Source organism: Heloderma suspectum, chromosome 3, assembly GCF_057233095.1.
Source record: "Heloderma suspectum isolate Gila_16-S chromosome 3, 16-S_ref, whole genome shotgun sequence".
Lineage (NCBI taxonomy): Eukaryota > Metazoa > Chordata > Lepidosauria > Squamata > Helodermatidae > Heloderma > Heloderma suspectum.
Genome location: NC_139460.1, coordinates 286,264,035 through 286,284,151, shown reverse-complemented (window position 1 = coordinate 286,284,151; position 20,117 = coordinate 286,264,035). Strand labels below are relative to the sequence as shown.

Below are 20,117 nucleotides of genomic sequence, written 5' to 3'. Positions count from 1 at the left end.
GTGTCTATTTCCTCCTATCCCTCTCCTCTCCAGGGTTCTAGGGAAAGTCAGATTCAGGCAAGCGTTGGTTGTGGTCCCACACTGGCCAAGGAATCTGTGGTTCTTGGAAATTCTGCCATTGGCATAGTCTGGCCCTTGGTTCCTACCTACCAGTCCAGACCCTTTCCCTCAGGGCCACATCCAGCACCCAAATCCTGAGTGACTCCACCTAGCCACCTGGAGGCTGAGTGGGAAGCTCTCCTGCACCTCAGTTTCTCCACAGACATGGTAAGCACAGCCACGCCTCCTCGAGACCATCCACTGTACCTAGGTATGAAGCCACATGCAAAACCTTCACTCATTGGTGCAAGAGAAAATCCATCTTTTATTCTAAAGCCTTTTTTTAAAAATTATTTTTATTTTTTATTTTAACTAACTTTTTTCCATTTATTTGTCTTGTAACGCACACTTTCACACCAGTGGGACTCTGCTTTTAACCTCTACTGAGTAGAGGAGCAGGCACAGGCTAGTCTAGAACAATCACAAAGCTAGACACAAAAAGGGAAAAGAGGCTATGGAAGGACAAGACTCTCCAGTGGTGGTGACCTGCAAGGTGTGTGCAATGTTTGTTTTCTTGCCTGAGAACAACATGGCCTACACCTGCAACAAGTGCAAGTTGATCACGCTGCTGGAGGAAAAAGTAAGTGGACTGGAGCAGCGACTGTCGACCCTCCGGGGAATAAGAGAACACAAAGAGTTCTTGGACAGAATGGGGGAACTACAGCAGCAAAGGGCAGACCAGAAGCTTGAAGAGCATCAGCAAGATGAGGCAGTGGGAAATGCTGAGTTGAAGAAAAATGGAGTAGAGGATACTCCTTGGAAAAGGGTGACAGGAGAAGAAGAACTAGACGCCACTCTGCACCAGTGGAAGCAGTGGAGCTGTGGAACCGATTCCAGGTAATTGCGGATGAGACTGGAGGACAGCCTGCAGAGGAAGAATCACAGGGGAACCTGCATGAGAGTGAGCAAGAGGCTAAAGGTCAGTCAAACAGAGGCGATGAAACCCAGGCCTACAAGAAGAAGAGAAGAGTGGTAGTAGTGGGAGACCCCTTGCTGCGTGGGATCGAGACCCAAGTATGTTGCGAAGACCCATGGACTCGCCAGGTATGTTGTCTCCCGGGAGGACAGATTAGAGACGTGACTGAAAGGTTGCCTGCACTCATAAAGCCCACTGACAGGTATCCCTTTCTTCTCATCCATGTGGGAACAAATGATACCACCAAGCGGAGCTACGAAGAGATCACGTCAGACTTTGAAGCTTTGGGAAGGAAACTCAAGAACTTTGGGGCCCAGATAGTTTTCTCATCCATCCTTCCAGTAGTTAGAAGAGGGATAGAAAGGGAACGCAAAATACTCCGGGTGAATGACTGGCTACGAAGGTGGTGCCGACGAGAGAGATTTGGATTCTGGGACCACGGGCTATACTTCCTGGAAGATGGGCTGTTGGCTAGGGATGGGTTGCACCTCACAAAGGATGGGAAGAATGTGTTTGGCCACAGCATGAAGAACGTCATCAGGAGGGCTTTAAACTGAATCCTACGGGGAAGGGAGATGTACTGTTGGGGGTAACAATGGACATAGGCGCATGCACTGCAATGGAAAGAACAGCTCTGATAGCGCCCAATAATAGTCTTCAGACACATGTAGGAAGAAAGCCAGACTATGAAGCACATGGTCTTCGATGTCTATATACTAATGCCCAGAGTATGGGAAACAAACAGAACGAACTTGAACTCTTAATACAAGAGGGAAATTATGACCTGATAGGTATAACTGAGACTTGGTGGGATGACTCTCATGACTGGAATACAGCAATTGAAGGATATAACTTGTTCAAAAAGAACAGGAGGAACAGAAAGGGAGGTGGGGTTGCGCTGTATGTGAAAAATACATATCTCTGCACAGAAATACAGGAGGAGGAGCTTGGTAGCCCCATCGAGAGCATCTGGGTTGAAATAAATGGAGCAAAGAATAAAAGGAACCTGGTGGTCGGAGTCTACTACCGGCCACCCAATCAAGGAGAAGACAAGGATGAAACTTTTGAAAAGCAAATAGCCAATGTTTTAAGGAAGCATGATGTAGTAGTAATGGGGGACTTCAATTTCCCCGATATTTGTTGGGAGACAAATTCTGCAAACATGGCCCCTCCAGGGAATTCCTGACTTGTGTGGCGGATAACTTCCTCCTACAGAAAGTAGAGGAAGGAACTAGAGGATCGGCTATCCTTGACTTGATCCTAAGCAACAGAGATGACTTAGTGGATAAAGTAGCAGTTACAGGAACTCTGGGGGAAAGCGACCATGTTGTACTTGAGTTCTTGGTTCTAAGGGAAGCAAAAGCCGAGTGTAGTCAAACGCATACCCTGGATTTTAGGAAAGCTGATTTTCATAAACTCAGAACAATGATCAGTAAGGTCCCATGGCAAGCGATGCTAGTGAGAAAAGGAGTCCAAGATGGGTGGGAGCTTTTAAAAAAGGAAATTCTCAAGGCACAATCACAAGCAATTCCAACAAGAAGAAAAAGTGGAAGACAACAGAAGAAGCCAATGTGGCTTCACAAAAAGCTTAGGTAGGGATGACCTGAAAACAAAAAAGGACACATATAGGAAGTGGAAAGAAGGCCAAGTAACAAAGGAAGAGTACAGGCAGATAGCACAGAATTGCAGGGATGGCATCAGGAAGGCTAAAGCTGAGAATGAGCTGAGGTTAGCAAGGGATGTTAAAAACAACAAAAAGGCTTTCTTCAGCTACGTACATAGTAAAAGGCAGAGGAAAGAAATGGTGCTCCAGCTATTAAATAAGGATGGCAAAATGATAACAGATGACAACAAAAAGGCAGAGGTGCTCAATTCCTACTTTGGCTCAGTCTTCTCCCAAAAGAGGGTCTATGACCCCCCTGGCAAAGGCGAAGTACAGGCTGAAGGGGCAGGATTGCAGCTTGAGATCAACAGGCATATGGTCAAGGAACACCTCATTACTTTGAATGAGTTCAAATCTCCAGGGCCAGATGAACTGCATCCTAGAGTCATAAAGGAACTGGCAGAAGAACTCTCAGAACCACTGTCTATTCTCTTTGAGAAATCATGGAGGATGGGGGAAGTGCCAGATGACTGGAGGAGGGCTAACATTGTCCCTATCTTCAAAAAGGGTAAAAAGGAGGAACCTGGGAACTACAGACCAGTCAGTCTGACATCAATCCCTGGGAAAATTCTGGAACAGATCATAAAGCAATCCATCTGGAAGCACCTTGACAACAATGCCGTGATTACTCAAAGCCAACATGGATTTGTCAAAAACAAGTCCTGCCAGACAAATCTGATCTCATCTTTTGATCAAGTAACCTCCCTTGTGGACCGTGGGAATGCTGTAGACATCATATACCTCGACTTCAGCAAAGCTGTCGACAAAGTGCCCCATGATATCCTGATGAGCAAACTAGCTCAAAGTGGGCTAGATGAAACAACGATCCAGTGGATCCACAGTTGGCTACAGAATCGGACTCAAAGAGTGCTTATCAATGGGACCTTCTCAAACTGGGGAGAGGTAACGAGTGGAGTACCCCAGGGCTCAGTCCTGGGCCCAGTGCTCTTCAACATTTTTATTAATGACTTGGAGGAGGAGGAGCAGGGAATGCTGATCCAATTTGCAGATGACACAAAATTGGGCGGGATAGCTAATACTTTGGAAGACAGAAACAAAATTCAAAGTGATCTGGATAGACTGGAGCGCTGGGCAGAAAACAACAGAATGACATTTAATAGGGACAGATGCCAAGTTCTGCACCTAGGAAAAAGAAACCAAATGCACAGTTACAAGATGGGGGATACGTGGCTCAACCACACTACAAGCGAGAAGGATCTTGGAATTGTTGTCGATCACAAGCTGAATATGAGCCAACAGTGTGATGTGGCTGCAAAAAAGGCAAATGCTCTTTTGGGCTGCATTCATAGAAGCATCGCTTCCAAATCCCGGGAAGTACTAGTTCCCCTCTACTCAGCACTGGTTAGGCCTCATCTGGAGTACTGTGTCCAGTTCTGGGCACCACACTTTAAGAAGGATGCAGACACACTGGAGAGGGTTCAGAGGAGGGCAACAAAGATGATCAGGGGACTGGAAACAAAGCCCTATGAAGAGAGACTGAAAGAACTGGGCATGTTTAGCCTTGAGAAGAGAAGACTGAGGGGAGATATGATAGCACTCTTCAAGTACTTGAAAGGTTGTCACAAAGAAGAAGGCCAGGATCTCTTCTTGATCATCCCAGAGCGCAGGACACGGAATAATGGGCTCAAGTTACAGGAAGCCAGATTCCGGCTGAACATCAGGAAAAACTTCCTGACTGTAAGAGCAATACGACAATGGAACCGATTACCTGGGGAGGTGGTGGGCTCTCCCACACTGGAGGCCTTCAAGACAGCCATTCTGTCAGGACAGCCATTTGTCAGGGATGCTCTGACTTGGATTCCTGCATTGAGCAGGGGGTTGGACTCGATGGCCTTATAGGCCCCTTCCAACCCTACTATTCTATGTATCAAGAACCTGTTGGCCTTCCTGCAAACAGGACTTGACTTGGGTTTACAGCCTAACACTTTATGAAGGCAGTTCTCTTTGCTGGCATTGGTCCAGTCCAGGCCAGCGAGCTATCCTTAGGGTCCAACACCCGATCTAAAGCATTTTCTCCAAAGCATGGCACTTCTGGCCACTCTGGTGGTACACAGATTGCCCTCCTGCCATCTCCATATCCATCACCACAGGACTGACAAATTTGCCTCAGTGGAGGCTGCCTTCAGAAGTTGAGTTCTCCAAAGTGTGGTCCTTCCTGGATAGTGTCAACCCCTCAGCCACTTGCAAGGAGACAGTAGCTTGGAGACATCTCAGTCTTTGGATGATTCTTCCCATGAACCAGAGGATGAAAAGTTGGCTTGTTGTTGTTGTTAAGTCGTGTCTGACTCTTTGTAACCCCATGGACCATAGCACGCCAGTCCATTCTGAGTTGGTGGGATGGAGAGATCCAATCCCACCCTTCATGTCGCTGACATAATTTTCCTTACCTGATTGGCCAACTCTGCATGTTGTTGCTTTGCTCTCCAGATGGATGCTTTTTGCCTATTGGGTTTATTTTCTGCTTTTCTGATCTTTACTCTTAAGTATTCTGTTTCAATCACAGCCATATATGGAAACTGGAGGCAGAGCTGGAGGATCAAAGGACTTCCTTCAAAGGTCACTATTCATGTGATCCCTGCCTTCTGGGGCAATAAGAGGAGACAGCTCAGTGTTTGGACATGTCCTTCACACCAATCCAGAATGGAATTTCACAGTCCATATCCAACGTTCTATTCTGTATGGCTGAAATAACCGTAAAATGTATTTATCAATGCTTTAGTTTTTAGTGGAATCTCTACACTCCAGTCAGATGGTGATGATTTCTAGCACTCCCCACCAAAGCAATGAAATGCAGAAGCAAGAGATTGCTCATCAAAGGGAGGCGGCCTTGGACATGTTATCAGAAATTGCCAATGTTTTTGATTTTCCAGACCTCAATCGTTTTCTCAATGTGAGTTTATAATATTCCATACTATAAGTGTTTGCATGTGTTATCTCCTCAGTTTTCTAATGGAACATTATGGATTCACAAAACTTTATCTTTATACATTACGGAGTACTTAAGATTTATTGGGTTCCCACATTTGTTCATTTCTGAAAAAGAAAGGAAAGCTAAAACGAGGGATGACTTTCCCCCAAGGCCTTTCCGTCTACCCTGACAGCCCTTGTCTTTCGCCCCTCTCCCAGATTTATCTAGGAAGGTGTCTTTGAACTTGGAGTAAAAAGTGTTTTGTAAAAGACTTTCACCTCTGGTCAAGATTACTTGAAACCTACAGCCACCTCTGGATAGGTAGTTGGTTTTTGCACAGGTTTACAGGAGATGTTGGTTTGGAAAGACCAGTCCAGAGGGCAAAGAAGGCCTCTAGCTCTAAAACCTGGGGAGGGGGAACTTGAGGGGCCGAACTTGGCATGATGTAGCAGCTACATGTTATTTATAACTGTCTCTGTCCAAGTGGAAAGTAGGGCGAGTATTTATTTATTTTTTACATGACCGAGGGGTTTGCCCATGAAGGGAGCTAAGCCCTCCCCTGCCCTTACCTCACGGTGCTTCATTGTATGATGCACTTTTCTCCTTGTTCTGGCTCACTTCTGGTTTCAGATCCAAGCTGAGGAGAAAAGTGTTTGGAGCAATGGAACGCAGCAGAGTAAGGTGGTGAATGGGTGGAAGTAGCTTCCCTCACCTGTGTGATCCTTTTTGTATAAACAGTAAATGCTCCCCTGCTTTATATGTGAACACAGCAAGCATATGCATAAATATATGGGGCTGCTGTTGTGACATCTACTTGGCCCTTAACCATCAAAACCCCTAGTAATAAATCCCTCAGTGGAGTGTAGCTTTATGGGGGGAAAGTAGTCCAGTGCCATGTCAGCCCCTTTTGGAGGCTTAACAGACCAATTAAACTTGTTCACTGTAGGGGTTTTCAAATCTTAGCTGTTCAAGGTTTTCTACATTGTTGAAAAATAGCTGAGATTGTGCTTTTCATGCTGGTAAAACTGTCAGCCAGCCTTCCCCAACCTGGCACCTTTCAGATGTTTGGACTACTGCTCCCATCATCCCCAGCCAGCAGGCCCAATTGCCATGCTCTCCATGGGTGATGGGAATTGTAGTCCAATACATCTGGAGGGCATCAGGTTGGGAAAGGCTGGCTTAGAACTTTTCATTCTTACAAGCAATAGGCTTACAAGTGTATTTTTAGTGGCAGGAAGGAAGGAAATGAGTTTTCAAATCAGTGGCTATCTCTTTATTTTGCCAGCGGATTCTCCAAGTTCTCTTGCCTGATCTTGCTGCCAAGGCTAGTCCTGCAGCTTCTGTACTTATCCGAACAATAGCAAAACAGCTGAATGTAAACCGCAGAGAGATCCTCATCAACAACTTCAAGTACATCTTTTCTCATTTAGTCTGCTTCTGTAGTAAAGATGAGCTAGAGCGAGCACTTCACTATCTCAAGGTAATTTTGAGCTTTGCGCATGATGTTTTGGATCAATGAGAATGATCAAATCGGGGGTTGTATTGAAATGTAAATAAGTGACATGATATCCTCAAGTTAAGAATTCACTGCAAGCATATTGAACCTTTCTGGTGTACCTAAGATATCCTAGGATCTTCCTGTATATAAAAACAAATAAATATAATATTATTCGGTCAGGAAATGGCCCTCTGTCAACAGCCTCTGCTCTTTCTGGCTGCATAACCAAGACCAATTCATGCCCCAAAGTTGTTTACTCATGGATGTTGAGAGCACATTTTCTCCTGGAAAGCTGCAGTAGTTTCCATTTGCTTAATCATTGGGTCACAATTCCATTCCCAGTAATACTTAAGTCAGGTTGCATTTCTTTAGTTTACTGTCTTTATGTTGTGCATTTGCTTGTATACTGTCAAGCTATCTCCCCCCCATTGGTGCTGTTTTATAGAATGAAACTGAGATAGAACTGGGAAGTTTGCTGAGACAGGACTATCAGGGATTGCATAATGAATTATTGCTACGCTTAGGAGAACACTATCAACAGGTCTTCAATGGTTTATCAATTCTGGCTTCATTTGCTTCAAATGACGATCCTTATCAGGGCCCCAAGGACATCACATCTCCTGAGCGCATGGTAAGTAGCAGTGCCATCGTGGTTTCCTCAGTGGTTCTTAGAGAGAGGAGACGGCTTGTTCTCGTCTTATGGTATGTCATTTTCAGTAGACAACAGGGATGCATTGCATTTCGGGAAATAACTTTAAGGATCTCATGGAGAAAATCAGCAAAGTGAATAAGCAGCTGATTGCTGCAGTTTGCTGTCTAAGTGACACTCTGCAGTAGTGCGATTCTTGTACTAGTAAGAAGTAAATTGCTATGATGCTTTCACATATCCCAACCAGATTAGCTTTGTTAAATGCAGAACTGCACTGGACTAACCTGTTGTGGTGCAGTGGTAAATGTTGAAGTGTAGGTGCTTATCATGACAGTCGCCATAGCCATGCCCCAAGGGAAAGTCCAGAAATTCAGGCAGCTGTGTTGATCCTTATCAACAAACCAGTCTGATGATTTTTCATCTGCTACAAGCAGGTCTTTTGTAAAGCTAATTAGTCTTAATTGCCCATTCAAGATCAAGCCATCCCAAAATATTTTACATTACAACAGGGAACAATATATTCTTAATGGGAAAATTCATTTCCCCCCAGTGACTTTGAGGATTGCAGCTAAGCTCAGAGGGGAAAGGAAATTCTGAGGGGGGTGGCAGTTGATGTCAGCATCCCTGCTAATAAAAAATTACACGTGCTATGTCCCTGCGAGCCCTGACTTCACTGCCAACCTGGCTGTGTTTGAAAGCATTAGCTCCTTGATGAACGTAGGTCAGCAGTTTAGGGAAGCGTCGCACTCTCCAAGTGCGTCGGAGAGCTAAAATTGCACCTACAGATTAAAGTGGCCTCTTTATCCAGTTCTTACTTTGTCTTCTCTATAGTCAATATGAGATTGAGAGGGAGGGAAATGTTTTACCTTGTTCTGGAGCAGAGGCCAAAATACAATTCTATCTTTAAGGGGTGAACGTACTTTGAAATTTTAACTGTAGTCTCTTTTAAAATAGTTCAAAATAGTCTCGGAACATTATTTTTAATCAATATTTAGGCTGATTATCTGCAACCAAAATTGCTGGGCATCTTGGCCTTCTTCAACATGCAGTTGTTGAGCTCCAGTATTGGAATTGAAGATAAGAAAATGGTGAGTAAACCCTCTGTCGAAGGTAGACCAGACATAGGTACATGTTGAGCTTTCAGTTTTCTCCAGGCAATTTTTTTTCTGCCATCTTCTGCTACAAATCAAGTTGAGGGACCAAAAGGTTAGTTGACACTAATGACGGAAACTTTGTGAGGTAGTTACTTGAGCCATGGATGATTGAAGGTGGGGTTTACTCTGTGGCTAGTAAGATGGTCTTCCAGTTAACACTCAAGGGCTTTGGGCAATGCCTAAAAGGGTCAGCATCTGTGTATTTTCTCTGCAGCTTCATTTGCTTTTGGCAATGTGAACCTCTTTTGTTTACTCCTTCATGTGTTAAAATTATTTTCAACTGCTTCCATCCATGATGTCCCTAGGAACTAGGTTCAATACAATCCTCATTAACCCTACCTCTGGCAAGAAATACAGCAGAAATAGGTGGGCTTGGGCAAAAATTAGGGTGTGGTTAGTATTGTTGGGGACCTCAGGGGGAACGTAAATGACCAAATTAAAACTGTGGCAGGGACCTGAGAGTTCCTTTTATAACCCCCATATGGATCACCATTTGACACAGGTATAAGTCTGGAATCAAGAAAGAAATGGGGCACTGCTAAACTTTCTGAAGCCTGATAAAAATAGATAGAAATCCTATTCCTACCTATTATTCAGTAGAGAATAAAGGGCTGTTAACATGCATACTTTTGTCATGCAATTTGACTGATGTTCAGAGCAGTTTGTTTTTCTCAACTGTAGGCCTTAAATAGTTTGATGGCTTTAATGAAGCTTATGGGTCCCAAGCATATAAGTGCAGTGAGAGTGAAGATGATGACAACACTCAGGACGGGGCTGAGATACAAAGATGATTTCCCAGAGTTGTGCTGCAAGTAAGAAAGCTATGTATTGAAACAATGATTTATGACTGTGTCTTCTAGTGAATCCTTGCAGTGTATAATGTTAAGCATCATAAATCTGATACAGACATCTTATGATTGATTTTAAAATGCCTGTGTACGGAGAAATATGTATATGTTATCTTGTTGGGGGGGGTGTTTTTTGTACCTTTATTTAGGGCTTGGGACTGCTTTGTACGATGCTTGGACCAGACTCACCTGGGCTCCCTTCTCAGTCATGTGATAGTAGCTCTGTTGCCCCTCATACATATTCAGCCAAAAGAAACAGCAGCAGTCTTCCGTTTTCTCATAGTTGAGAACAGGTATTGTAATGTAAAGTATTTACTGATTTATTTTAAATATAAGACACTTGAGTGGACAGTGTCCTCTCAAGTCCATGAAGAACTATATAATCATAAATTACAATAATCTAGCATTGTATTAGAAACTCGAATATTCAGAAAAAATCCAGGAATAAACAATTATGCTTTAAGATCCAATTCAGCCAGCATAAAACCATTTTTCTTCAACCATGTCAATAAATCAGCAGCATGTCCAAAAGAATCACATCAGTTAAGTCACTTGAAATGAAGAGGTTTTTAAAGCCTTTTTGAATACCAAGGCTGCAGGGGTGAACTTGCATCCTCTGTGAGAGCGTTCCACAGAGGAGTAATGTTGTGGAGATGGCCTACTTGCACTCTGGTTGTAGGAGAGCTGCAATTGGGATTGCATGTATTCTGTGCAAAGAATATTTAAGATTTGATACCAAGGGAATTCAAATGCTGTGACCTGTATAAATTATGCAAATTCAAAATTTTTATATGATTTGCTTTGCATAATTCTGTTCTTTTACGATGTTGTATAGCTTATTCTGATAGTCATATGGAGGGGCCGGATCAATGCGTTTGTGGGCCTTGAAGCCCCTCACCCAACCTATACAGTTTGATTGTGTTATTGCTTATTATATTACATGGATAATAAGCAGTAATTAGCTGTCGCGCTCATGTCCTACATGTGGTTTCCTGCTTGACAGCTGGTCAGCCACTGTGTGAACAGAATGCTGGACTAGATAGACCCTGCTGTGGATTTTATTCTTTGGGCATTTTCGGGGGAATGGTGGGGTATAAATAAATGCTTTTCCGAAATTCTCCTTTTCACCATTCTATTGGTGGGTGGTGAATGGTGGGGTCAGAAGTGTACCATTGTCCATCTCTTCTCAGTTTATTTTATTTTTTATTTCATTGCACTGTGGGTCTAAATAAAATATTATTTGTATTTGTTTTGTTTTATTGGTTAGGGATGCAGTACAAGACTTCCTACATGAAATATATTTTCTACCCGACCATCCTGAACTAAAAGAAATTCAAATAGTTCTTCAGGAATATAGAAAGGTATTCATTCCATTATATTTTTCTAAAAGAATCTTTGAATTATTGGATATCTGATGTTTAAAGAGTAACATTCCCGTGTTGGTGTGAATTTAAATACGATGGGAGGAATCTTTCTAACAATTAATCTATAAGAATTCTTCACATCTTTTGCCATAGTAAGGTGAACAGTGGAACAATATAAACAGCTTGTATCACACCAGATAAGCTTACTGAACATCTTTACTTGAACCTGTAGTAAATTTAGTTATTTAAGGCGCAATCCTATATGTGTTTAGACAGAAAAAGTCCTATAATTCCCAGCACTTCTCAGCCAGCTTGTAGGACCTTTTCTGTCTAAACATAAACACAGTTTATTTTGTTACCTTCCTTTTCCTCCAAAGAGCCTAAGGTGGCATACATGGTCCTCTTCCTCTCCATTTTATCCTCACAACAACCCTGTTTGATGCTTTTGTAGGCTGAAGGTCAGTGACTGGCCAGTGAAGGTCAGTGACTGTTGTTGGGTTGTGAACTCTGCATTGTTTAAACCATGGGTGGTGGTTATTACATGCGAATCTGGGTTGTTTGTGGGTTGTTTCCCCAGGCTACAGTGGTGGCAGGCAAGAGTGGTAAAAACACACACCACCCTAGCTGCTATACATGCCAGTGCTACAGTGCCACAAAGGCATTTGAGATACAGGGAGGGAGCAGGCAAAGGAGGAGGGAAACAACCAACCAACCCAGGGACTGAGAAAAAGGCACAATTTGTTTGATCATCTGCCAGACAAACCCTGGGTAGGATAACAACCATGGATTAAATAAACCATGGGCTAATATTATGTGCACCCTTCCAACTGTTTCCGTTTCTCTCTCTCTCTCTCTCTCTCTCTCTCTCTCACACACACACACACACACACACACAGCCCATAAAAGCACACAACCTTCAGATGTACAAGCACACATCCTTCTCCAACCCCCCAGTTGCTCCCAGGTGGTGCCTCCCCCTGGTCCCACTGGCTTTCTGCTGGATTCCCTGACCTCTGCAACTGGCTTACCACTGCCCTTCTTAGTTCCCCACTGCTCTCTTTAGCACTCCCTCCAGATTATTAGACAGAACAGACAGGAGTCACTTTTTATTTTCTCCTTTCTTTTTCTTGGTGGCTGGGTCCACTGTAGAGGAAAGCATCAGCCTACAGCCAACTGCCATCTTTATTTCCTAAGAATGACTCTGAGCCCCACATGTGACCCAGAAATATTAAGATGACAGTAGCTGGAGACCCTTACTTTTATTTGAAGTGATCCCAGCTGTCAGTAAAGGGGAAAATGTTAGTTAAAAAAGTGGGAAGGGTTAAGGCATCTTGGTCAGCACTCAGAAATATGTGCATCATGCATTGGTGCCCATGGACATCATGTTGCCTATACCCAGCTGTATGGGTTTGAACAATGGAAAACATTCTTTGTGTTCTCCCCTTTAGGAGACATCCAGGAGCACAGACTTGCAGACAGCACTCCAGCTCTCCATGAAAGCTATTCAGCATGAGAATGTAGATGTTCGGATCCATGCTCTCACTAGTCTGAAGGAAACATTATATAAAAACCAAGTATGTAAAACTGTGAAGCTCAGAATCTGTGTGACAGGTAGCTAAGGCTGCACTACCTGGGAATAAGCTCTGTTAAACTCAGTGGGACTTACTTCTGAGTTGACATGTAGATGATTGCACTGTAAAATATCACATAATTTATCTAGTATTCTAAAAATACCTTATGAATATGGGTGCAGGTAAGGAGAAGCCAGGTTACTGGTACAACAGCAGTAAATGCTACTATTGGTTTTGAAATGAACTACTCTTGTACAGCTAACAGCGAAACAGGTGAGAGAGCAATCCTATGGTCTTAGTAGAGCATCCCAAGTACCATAGGATTCTTCGGAGTCCCCCCTGTGAGGTCATAGACACTACTCCAACCTCGGAAGGTGGAGTCCAGAATCTTATCCCCGCCCCCGCCCGCCGACCCCCTTGCAGCTGCCACAGAAAAAAACCCACTGGCTGCTTTCTGAGGTCACAAGAATAGCCTCAGGGGACCTTGGAGAGTTCTGAAGAGGGGTGTTCCAGTGGGCAGGGAAGGGAGAGGAGAGGCCAGGATACAGCTCCAGCCCTACCCCCCACAGTACTACAGTACGACTACTCGAGATTGGCTCAGAGGCCTATCTAGAGGGAGAGGAAAAGGGGATGGAGAGGCGAAAATTGCTTGTGTTGCTCCTCCCACCCTGCTGGCAGCATCCTGGCAGGGCACTGGATACTTGGAAGCCTCTGAGCTTGGAGGCTTCCATCTAACGAGGGCACAGCCCATAGTACTGCACCCTTAGTTACCCCTTATATTAACAAAGTTGTCCTTTGATTTTAGAGTGAAGGATATGGAAAATTATTTAATCCTGAGTATAAAATAGCTGTATTGTGTTTCTGTTAATCCTTTCTTCTCTAATCTATATCAGAATAGTATTTTTTTGCTCCCATCAAAAAAGGAGAGATAGTCTTTCTGTTTATCAAAGCACTCATTCACTTATTCTTGCAGTTTGCTGTCTTATTTCTCCTTTTCTCTTGTTAGCATTGCTAAGAAAGGTGATCCATACTAGATAAATTATGTAATATTCAGTTACCTGTGACTCAGTAAGCAAGCTGGTCGTTTCAATGCCAGCCTGGCAGGGGAAGACAGACTTGTATGTGGTGCATTCTTTCTCCCTGTTTTTTTAAAGTATCCGTTTTAAAGTATCCACCTTAATGTGCATACATGTGCTTACAGAGTGATTGATGGACAATGGGGAGCGTTCCCACGCACTCTCTCTAATGTTCATTTGCTTTGAGCCTTGCCTTGCCTTTGGATTACTCAACACTGATTTGCCATGGATAAGAGAGAGCTCCTCTGATATATAAACCTGTCACACTGTTGGTCCATTCAGCCTGGAGTGCCCTACTCTGAGTGACAGCTGCCTTTAAGGTTTCAAGGAGAGGTCTTTCCCAGTTCCGCTACTTGAGATTCTTTACTGGTGATGCCCAAGTTTAAACCTGAAACCTTTATACATCCTTTGGAGCCTCTCCATTGTGATCAAAATCCAGTGTTACCCGCGCTCCTCTACTCTCCCCCCTGCAGCTTCCTCTGCCCCGCTTCTCTCAAATCTGCTCCCCCAACCTTTGGAACAGGTTTTGAGGGTATGCAGGGGATGGAAGGGGGAAGGGGAGAAACCATTCCATTAGTGTAAGGGGGTTAATTGAATGCTACCCTTTGCATTTAGTTCCTCCCTTTGCCTTCTGCAATGTCTTAGAACACAGTTGGGGAACCTGTACACCCCCTGATTCCAACTTCCATTAGCCCCAGCCAGCATGACTAGAGGTCAGGGATGAGGGAAGGGGAATAGGTTCCCCACCACTGCCTTAGGATATATATAGCATGTTATGGCTTCATGTTTTCTGATACACCATGATGTTGGCTGCCAATGGCAGGACGTAAGAAAACATGGCATAATGGGGGGGGGGGGATGAACTTGATGCATGGTGGTAGTTTTTTGGTGGTAGCTGTGCAAGAGAGGGACCACCGCTTGGTAGCAGAACACATGGTTTGCATGCAGAAGATCTGAGCTTTATTCCTTAGCTTCTCTGGCTGAAAGGATTTGAAGCAGAAGGTGATGGAAAAGACCTCTGTCTGCCTAAGATCCTGGAGAACCACTCTAAGTCAGAGTGGACAAATACTGGGACAGATGCAAAAAAGTCTGGCCTAGTATAAGGCACCTTCCTATGTTCATTGCCTACAGTGAACATAAGAACATAAGAAGAGCCATGCTGGATCAGACCAAGGGTCCATCTAGTCCAGCATTCTGTTTACACAGTGGCCAACCAGTTGTCGACCAGGAACCCACAAACAGGACACAAGTGCAACAGCACACTCCTGCCTGTGTTCTCCAGCAACTGGTGCACATAGTGTCTGGAGCCTAGTCTATCTGGGAGCAGAATTAGGTGGTAGAATAGACTTTATGGCCCGGTTAGCCTGTAATGGCAATTCCGGAGTTATTTCTTCCAGGAATTGCCATGGCCAAGTGAGAGCAAGCATGTGCACTGCCTCCCGCGTGCTTGTCACTTCCACTTTCAATCATTCCTGGGTGGTTGCCGTGACATCTGACAACAACCTCATTATTTGTTGTTGGGCTAATTGTGGGTTGTTTAACCCTTAAACAACTGAGCATTCCTGGGTTTGGACATCATGATAACAAGCCAGGAATGGAGTGTTCCTGGGTTGTTGATTAAAAATGGAAGTGACAAGTGCATGGGAGACAGGGTGCTTGCTCGCTTCCACTCAGCCATAGCAATTCTTGGGTTAAACAACCCAGGATTTGCCATTATGTGCAAACCAGGTCATTTACTTCAGATACATGCGCCCCCCCCCCTTCATAAAACTTCCAATAAGCAGAAATCTAGCACATCAAGGAGCAGGCTGGGATAAGGTTGCTCCCTAAGACCAGAGGAACCCGCCTTCCACTGGCCCATCTATCTCAGTATTGTTGACAGTTACTGCCAGCGGCTCTCCAGGGTTTCAGGCAAGAAATCTTCCAGCCCTGACCTGCTAGGGTTTTCCCTTTAACTTGCTTAAAGTTGTTTCTTTTTCCCAATATAGGAAAGCTTTTCTCAAGCAGCATCTTCTCCCCACCTGCAGTCTTATTCTTCCATTTCTTAAGATTCTATCATCTCATCTCATTCTTCTGCATTCGTAGACCATGTCTAGCTTGGCTCTAAATGAAGTGTTTTATTTTATTTGTACATTCATTGTTTTCCTTGTAACGCTGGAAAGGCAAGATAAAAATGGTAAGGCACTGGAATATAAAATCTGTGTTTATAATTTATTTGCTTTGTTTCCCCCTTCCCTTTCTTAGGAGAAACTGATAAAATATGCAACAGATAGTGAAACTGTTGAGCCAGTTATTTCCCAGCTGGTGACCGTCCTCCTAATTGGCTGTCAGGATGTGAATTCTCATGCACGGCTGCTTTGTGGGGAATGTTTAGGTGAATTAGGAGCTGTTGATCCAGGCAGGTTGGACTTCTCCACAAGCGACAACCAAGGAAAAGGGCTTACATTTGTGGTAAGGAATGTCAATGCTGGAATTTCTCTAATGCCATTGGCATATTCTTTTTAATATCAAGATTTTACTACCACCCGAAAGTTACATAGTAAAGAATATAAATGTACACTTGTGGTTTCCTTGGTTGCGCTTATAAGTTGGGCAACTTGTGGCCCTCCAGATATTTTGGCCTACACCTCCCATCAGCCCTAGCCAGCATAGCCAATGGTGAAGGATGAGGGCACTTGTAGGCCAAAACTTCTGAAGGGCCGCAAGTTGCCCAGCCCTGTTCTAGAGCTTATGCAGCATGTGACTGTGATACATCAATATCTTGAATGAACTTCCAACGTTTTGTGTGTGTGTGGGTGATTTCTCACAGATGAATGAGGGCGCTTGCTTTCATGCCTTGTCCGAGTCTCAGAGCATTGTAAAGGGATGTGGGGAGCCACTATGTTCCCTTCTTATCCTCTTTCCAGTCCCTCCTCTTGGGCTGCACAGAGTCAGTAGAGAAATCCTTCTGTGGTGATACTGTTTCTGACTACTGACCAAATACTATGGCTCTCTCATTGAAAGTAGTTGTGTGCTCCAGTACCCTATGAGAATGCTAGCCCTTTCCATTTCTCAGTCCCAGTTTGCAACTAGACTTTCATAGTGATAAGACTGAGGGTACTAACAAAACTGATCATCTAAGAAATCTAATATCTCTTTCCTGAGACGGGTGTAGAAGATCCACATTTTGCCCATGGGTTATTCATTGAGTTGACGAGAGCATTCCTTGCTTATGCTGATAATGTCCGGGCTCAAGATTCTGCCTCATATGCTATTCAGGTAAGGATGGTTTGTTTGTTTGTTAGCATTTATTAATCCTTGTTCTACTAAAAAAAAAAAAGGACTTGGTCAATAAAAAATAGCTCATGTCCTAAACAATAATAAAAACAAAAAGGACATATCATAAATTCCAAACTATTTAAAAAGCATGAGAGAAGAAAAACTTCTCTATTCTATGCCTTAACTCTAATAGTGAGGTGTTTGTTCTGTTTAAATCTGGGCAATTGTATTGAAGAACCTATAGAATAAGTATTTATTTTGATTTGTCTTCATATTTATGGCTGTGGTGTTGTTTAATTCAATATTATAACTGTTTTTTGTTGAGTTTAAAAAAAAAGATTTTATTAGTTTTCCAAAGCAAGATTAAACCAACAAAAAGAAAGAAGAAAAAAGCATGTTGGAGTTAAATCTACTTATTGACAGAGAGTAGTACATTTAACATCTATGTTTATTTTCCCCATTACCTTATAAACCGAGATGTAGGTAGAATATATAGGCTGCTTGGAGTTTTTCTTTATAATTTTTCACCATAACAAATTAAATTTAGGGAGCAATCCCATGCCCCTAGACAAAGTGGTGGTGTTGGGGCATAGGATAGTTCGGATTCCTGAATCCAAGGCTGGAGACAGCACTCCAGCCTCGGAGCCAGGAATCCAAGTCCCCTCCCCCTTGCAGCCAGCACAGAGAGAACCACACCAGCTTCCTCTCCAAGCTCGCAAAACAGTGTTGTTTAATTGTTAAAATGTTTTTCCAACCAGCAGTAACAAGAGGGAGGTGAGAGTTCAGGGTATTCACATTGCTTCCAATTAGCTGATTTATAAACACCTTTGAAAGGAAAATAGTTGATGCTGGATATGTTCCTTTCCTCTTAAAGTCTCCAAAGTGGTTGTTGTCAAGCATCTTATTTTCAGTTATTATTGATAACTTTTCATGCACAAAACTGAAAGATGCTGTAGTGTATAAATAACTTACGAGTTTATGGATTCTAAAGGGTCTTCATTGCACTCTCTTTATTGGCTTACGTAGTTTTAGCTGGTAGCTTCAATTAAGTGCATCCATAAAAGTTTTATCCACTCAAAACAAAAATTAAATAAACAGCTTTTTGTTAAATTCAATAACTTCAATCACTTTAACGGCTGGGTTTACATCTCCGGGAAAAGCCAGGGTTTGGCTTTTGGGGGCCAAAATCTGGGCTTGTGCATTCTCCCCTCTACTCACACTCCAATGTCATCCTCATTTCTTAGCTTCCAATAATTATCATAATGTCCAACTTCAGCAACATAATGTTAGCAAAAACCATAGTTGGAAAACCAGCTCAAAATATGGTTTCGAGCTCTAGTTTGGAGGCAAGCTATAATTTTCCCAACCAAGTGTAATTATCACAAATTGTGCAGTAAGAGGGAACTGGAGCATGTGAGGTGGAGAAGGGATGTCCTAGGGCATGGCTTTAACATATTTAATGTATGTAGGCTAATGTATCTAGTATCCATTAGGCATGGAAGTCTTTTTCTGTTTTTTTTTTAATTTCCTAAGAATAATTCATGGTGGATAATTTGTCTTATGCTGCACTAATGTGTTCATGTAATTCGTTTTTTAGGAGTTACTATCTATCTACGGTTGTAGGGATACAGCCAGTGACTGCTCAGGCTCCAAGCTCTGGAAAATGTTTCCTGATCATATTCAGGAAATATTGGAACCTCATTTAAGTACACGGTAGGTAACACCAAAAATAAGTTCAGTGTTTTGAATTGGACTTAAAACAAAAGATTTAAATAACTATCCAGGCTAGCCCTCACATGTACCCCTTCTACCATATTTCATTGAGTATAATTGTACATTAAAGAAATTGTGTTTCATTTAACATGTTTAGGGCACAATCATATGGCCACTAGACAGTGGCTAGGTGGCCATAGGATTGGTTGGTTCCCAGAGAACCGCCTCTGCCGCCTCGTAGGCAGTGTGGGTTGTCTCCAGGCCCATGAGAGCAGCGCGGAGTGGGGCAAAACGGGGTGTTCCCTGGGGCGGGGAGTGCAGAAGTGCCAGTACAACACTTCCTGTGCGTCATCCGGTCTCCCCACCCCGTGAGCCAACGTCCCACGGCTAGATAGCCGAAATCAGCCATCTAGCCGAGAATGCAGGGCGGGTGAAGTGCAGAGGAGAGGATCCCCTCCATGCCCCTCCTGCCCTGCATTGGATAGGCGGTTACCTCTGAGTTCGGAGGCAGCCACCTATCCTGATAGGATTGCTCCCTCTGTTATCTTAAATAAGATTTAAAACAAACCTGCAGATCATTCAAAGACAAGCATGTCCAAATGTTAGAATTACAATTAGACCTCTGATATGTTCACCCTTTGTGTATATATTTAACCTTTTCTGAAACAATTCCTTCTTATGAATGTCTAAAACATGGCTTAAAAAATAAAGATATGCCGTATTATTCATCCATTCTGATTCATTTAGTAGATAGTAGTGCAAAGATGTAAGATCTAATGAGAAATTTCAGAATAAGATGTCATGCAATTGCTGCTCTAATGGTGGTTCATTGTCCTTTCTTTTCTCTTGGGTTAATACATGCTAACAAGTTTTGGAAATTACATTTACAGATACAAGAGTTATCAGAAGGCTGTAAACTGGTTGAAGGTCAAGAAGCCTATTTACTTAAGTAAATTAGGCAAAAACTTTGCAGAATGGTCCGCAACTTGGGCTGGCTACCTTATAACTAAGGTAATAGTTGGATGCACTTTGTAATGTTACTTGTAAACTTTGTAACCGTTCTAAATAAACCGTTCGAAATACATTTATACTGAAAATATAGTCTTTGTTCCAGGTGCGACATGATCTTGCCAGTAAGGTTTTCAACTGTTGCAGTATTATGATGAAGAATGACTACAAGGTGACAATCTATCTCCTTCCCCACATTCTTGTTTATTTTCTTTTGGGATGCAGTCAGGAGGATCAGCAAGAGGTGAGACCCCCTTTACCTGTAGACTTTCCAAAAGTCCTTAAAATGTATTCTCATTGCTGTCACTACACCAGGATAAGACATCTGTAAATAACTTCCCTTAGTTCCCAATACAGATCGCCACACATTC

At 43.1% G+C, this 20,117-nt stretch overlaps 1 protein-coding gene across 6 annotated transcripts in view; it reads left to right on the top strand.

Annotated features, from left to right (window-relative positions):
* Nucleotides 1–20,117, top strand: part of ATR (ATR checkpoint kinase) — a 72,627-nt gene that overhangs the window by 26,262 nt on the left and 26,248 nt on the right. For 4 of the 6 annotated variants that reach the window (XR_014789589.1, XM_084847180.1, XM_084847183.1 and 1 more), the window contains 13 exons: nt 5,419–5,589; nt 6,893–7,087; nt 7,551–7,736; nt 8,750–8,842; nt 9,590–9,720; nt 9,906–10,049; nt 11,024–11,117; nt 12,569–12,694; nt 16,012–16,218; nt 16,912–17,025; nt 18,623–18,738; nt 19,629–19,749; nt 19,853–19,990. Coding sequence is in view for 5 of the 6 variants with exons in the window: in XM_084847180.1 (XP_084703306.1) it covers nt 5,419–5,589; nt 6,893–7,087; nt 7,551–7,736; nt 8,750–8,842; nt 9,590–9,720; nt 9,906–10,049; nt 11,024–11,117; nt 12,569–12,694; nt 16,012–16,218; nt 16,912–17,025; nt 18,623–18,738; nt 19,629–19,749; nt 19,853–19,990 (1,836 nt within the window). In the remaining variant the exon portion in view is untranslated. The remainder of the gene's footprint in view (nt 1–5,418; nt 5,590–6,892; nt 7,088–7,550; nt 7,737–8,749; nt 8,843–9,589; nt 9,721–9,905; nt 10,050–11,023; nt 11,118–12,568; nt 12,695–16,011; nt 16,219–16,911; nt 17,026–18,622; nt 18,739–19,628; nt 19,750–19,852; nt 19,991–20,117) is intronic. The other 2 variants (XM_084847181.1, XM_084847182.1) reach the window with 2 other exon arrangements.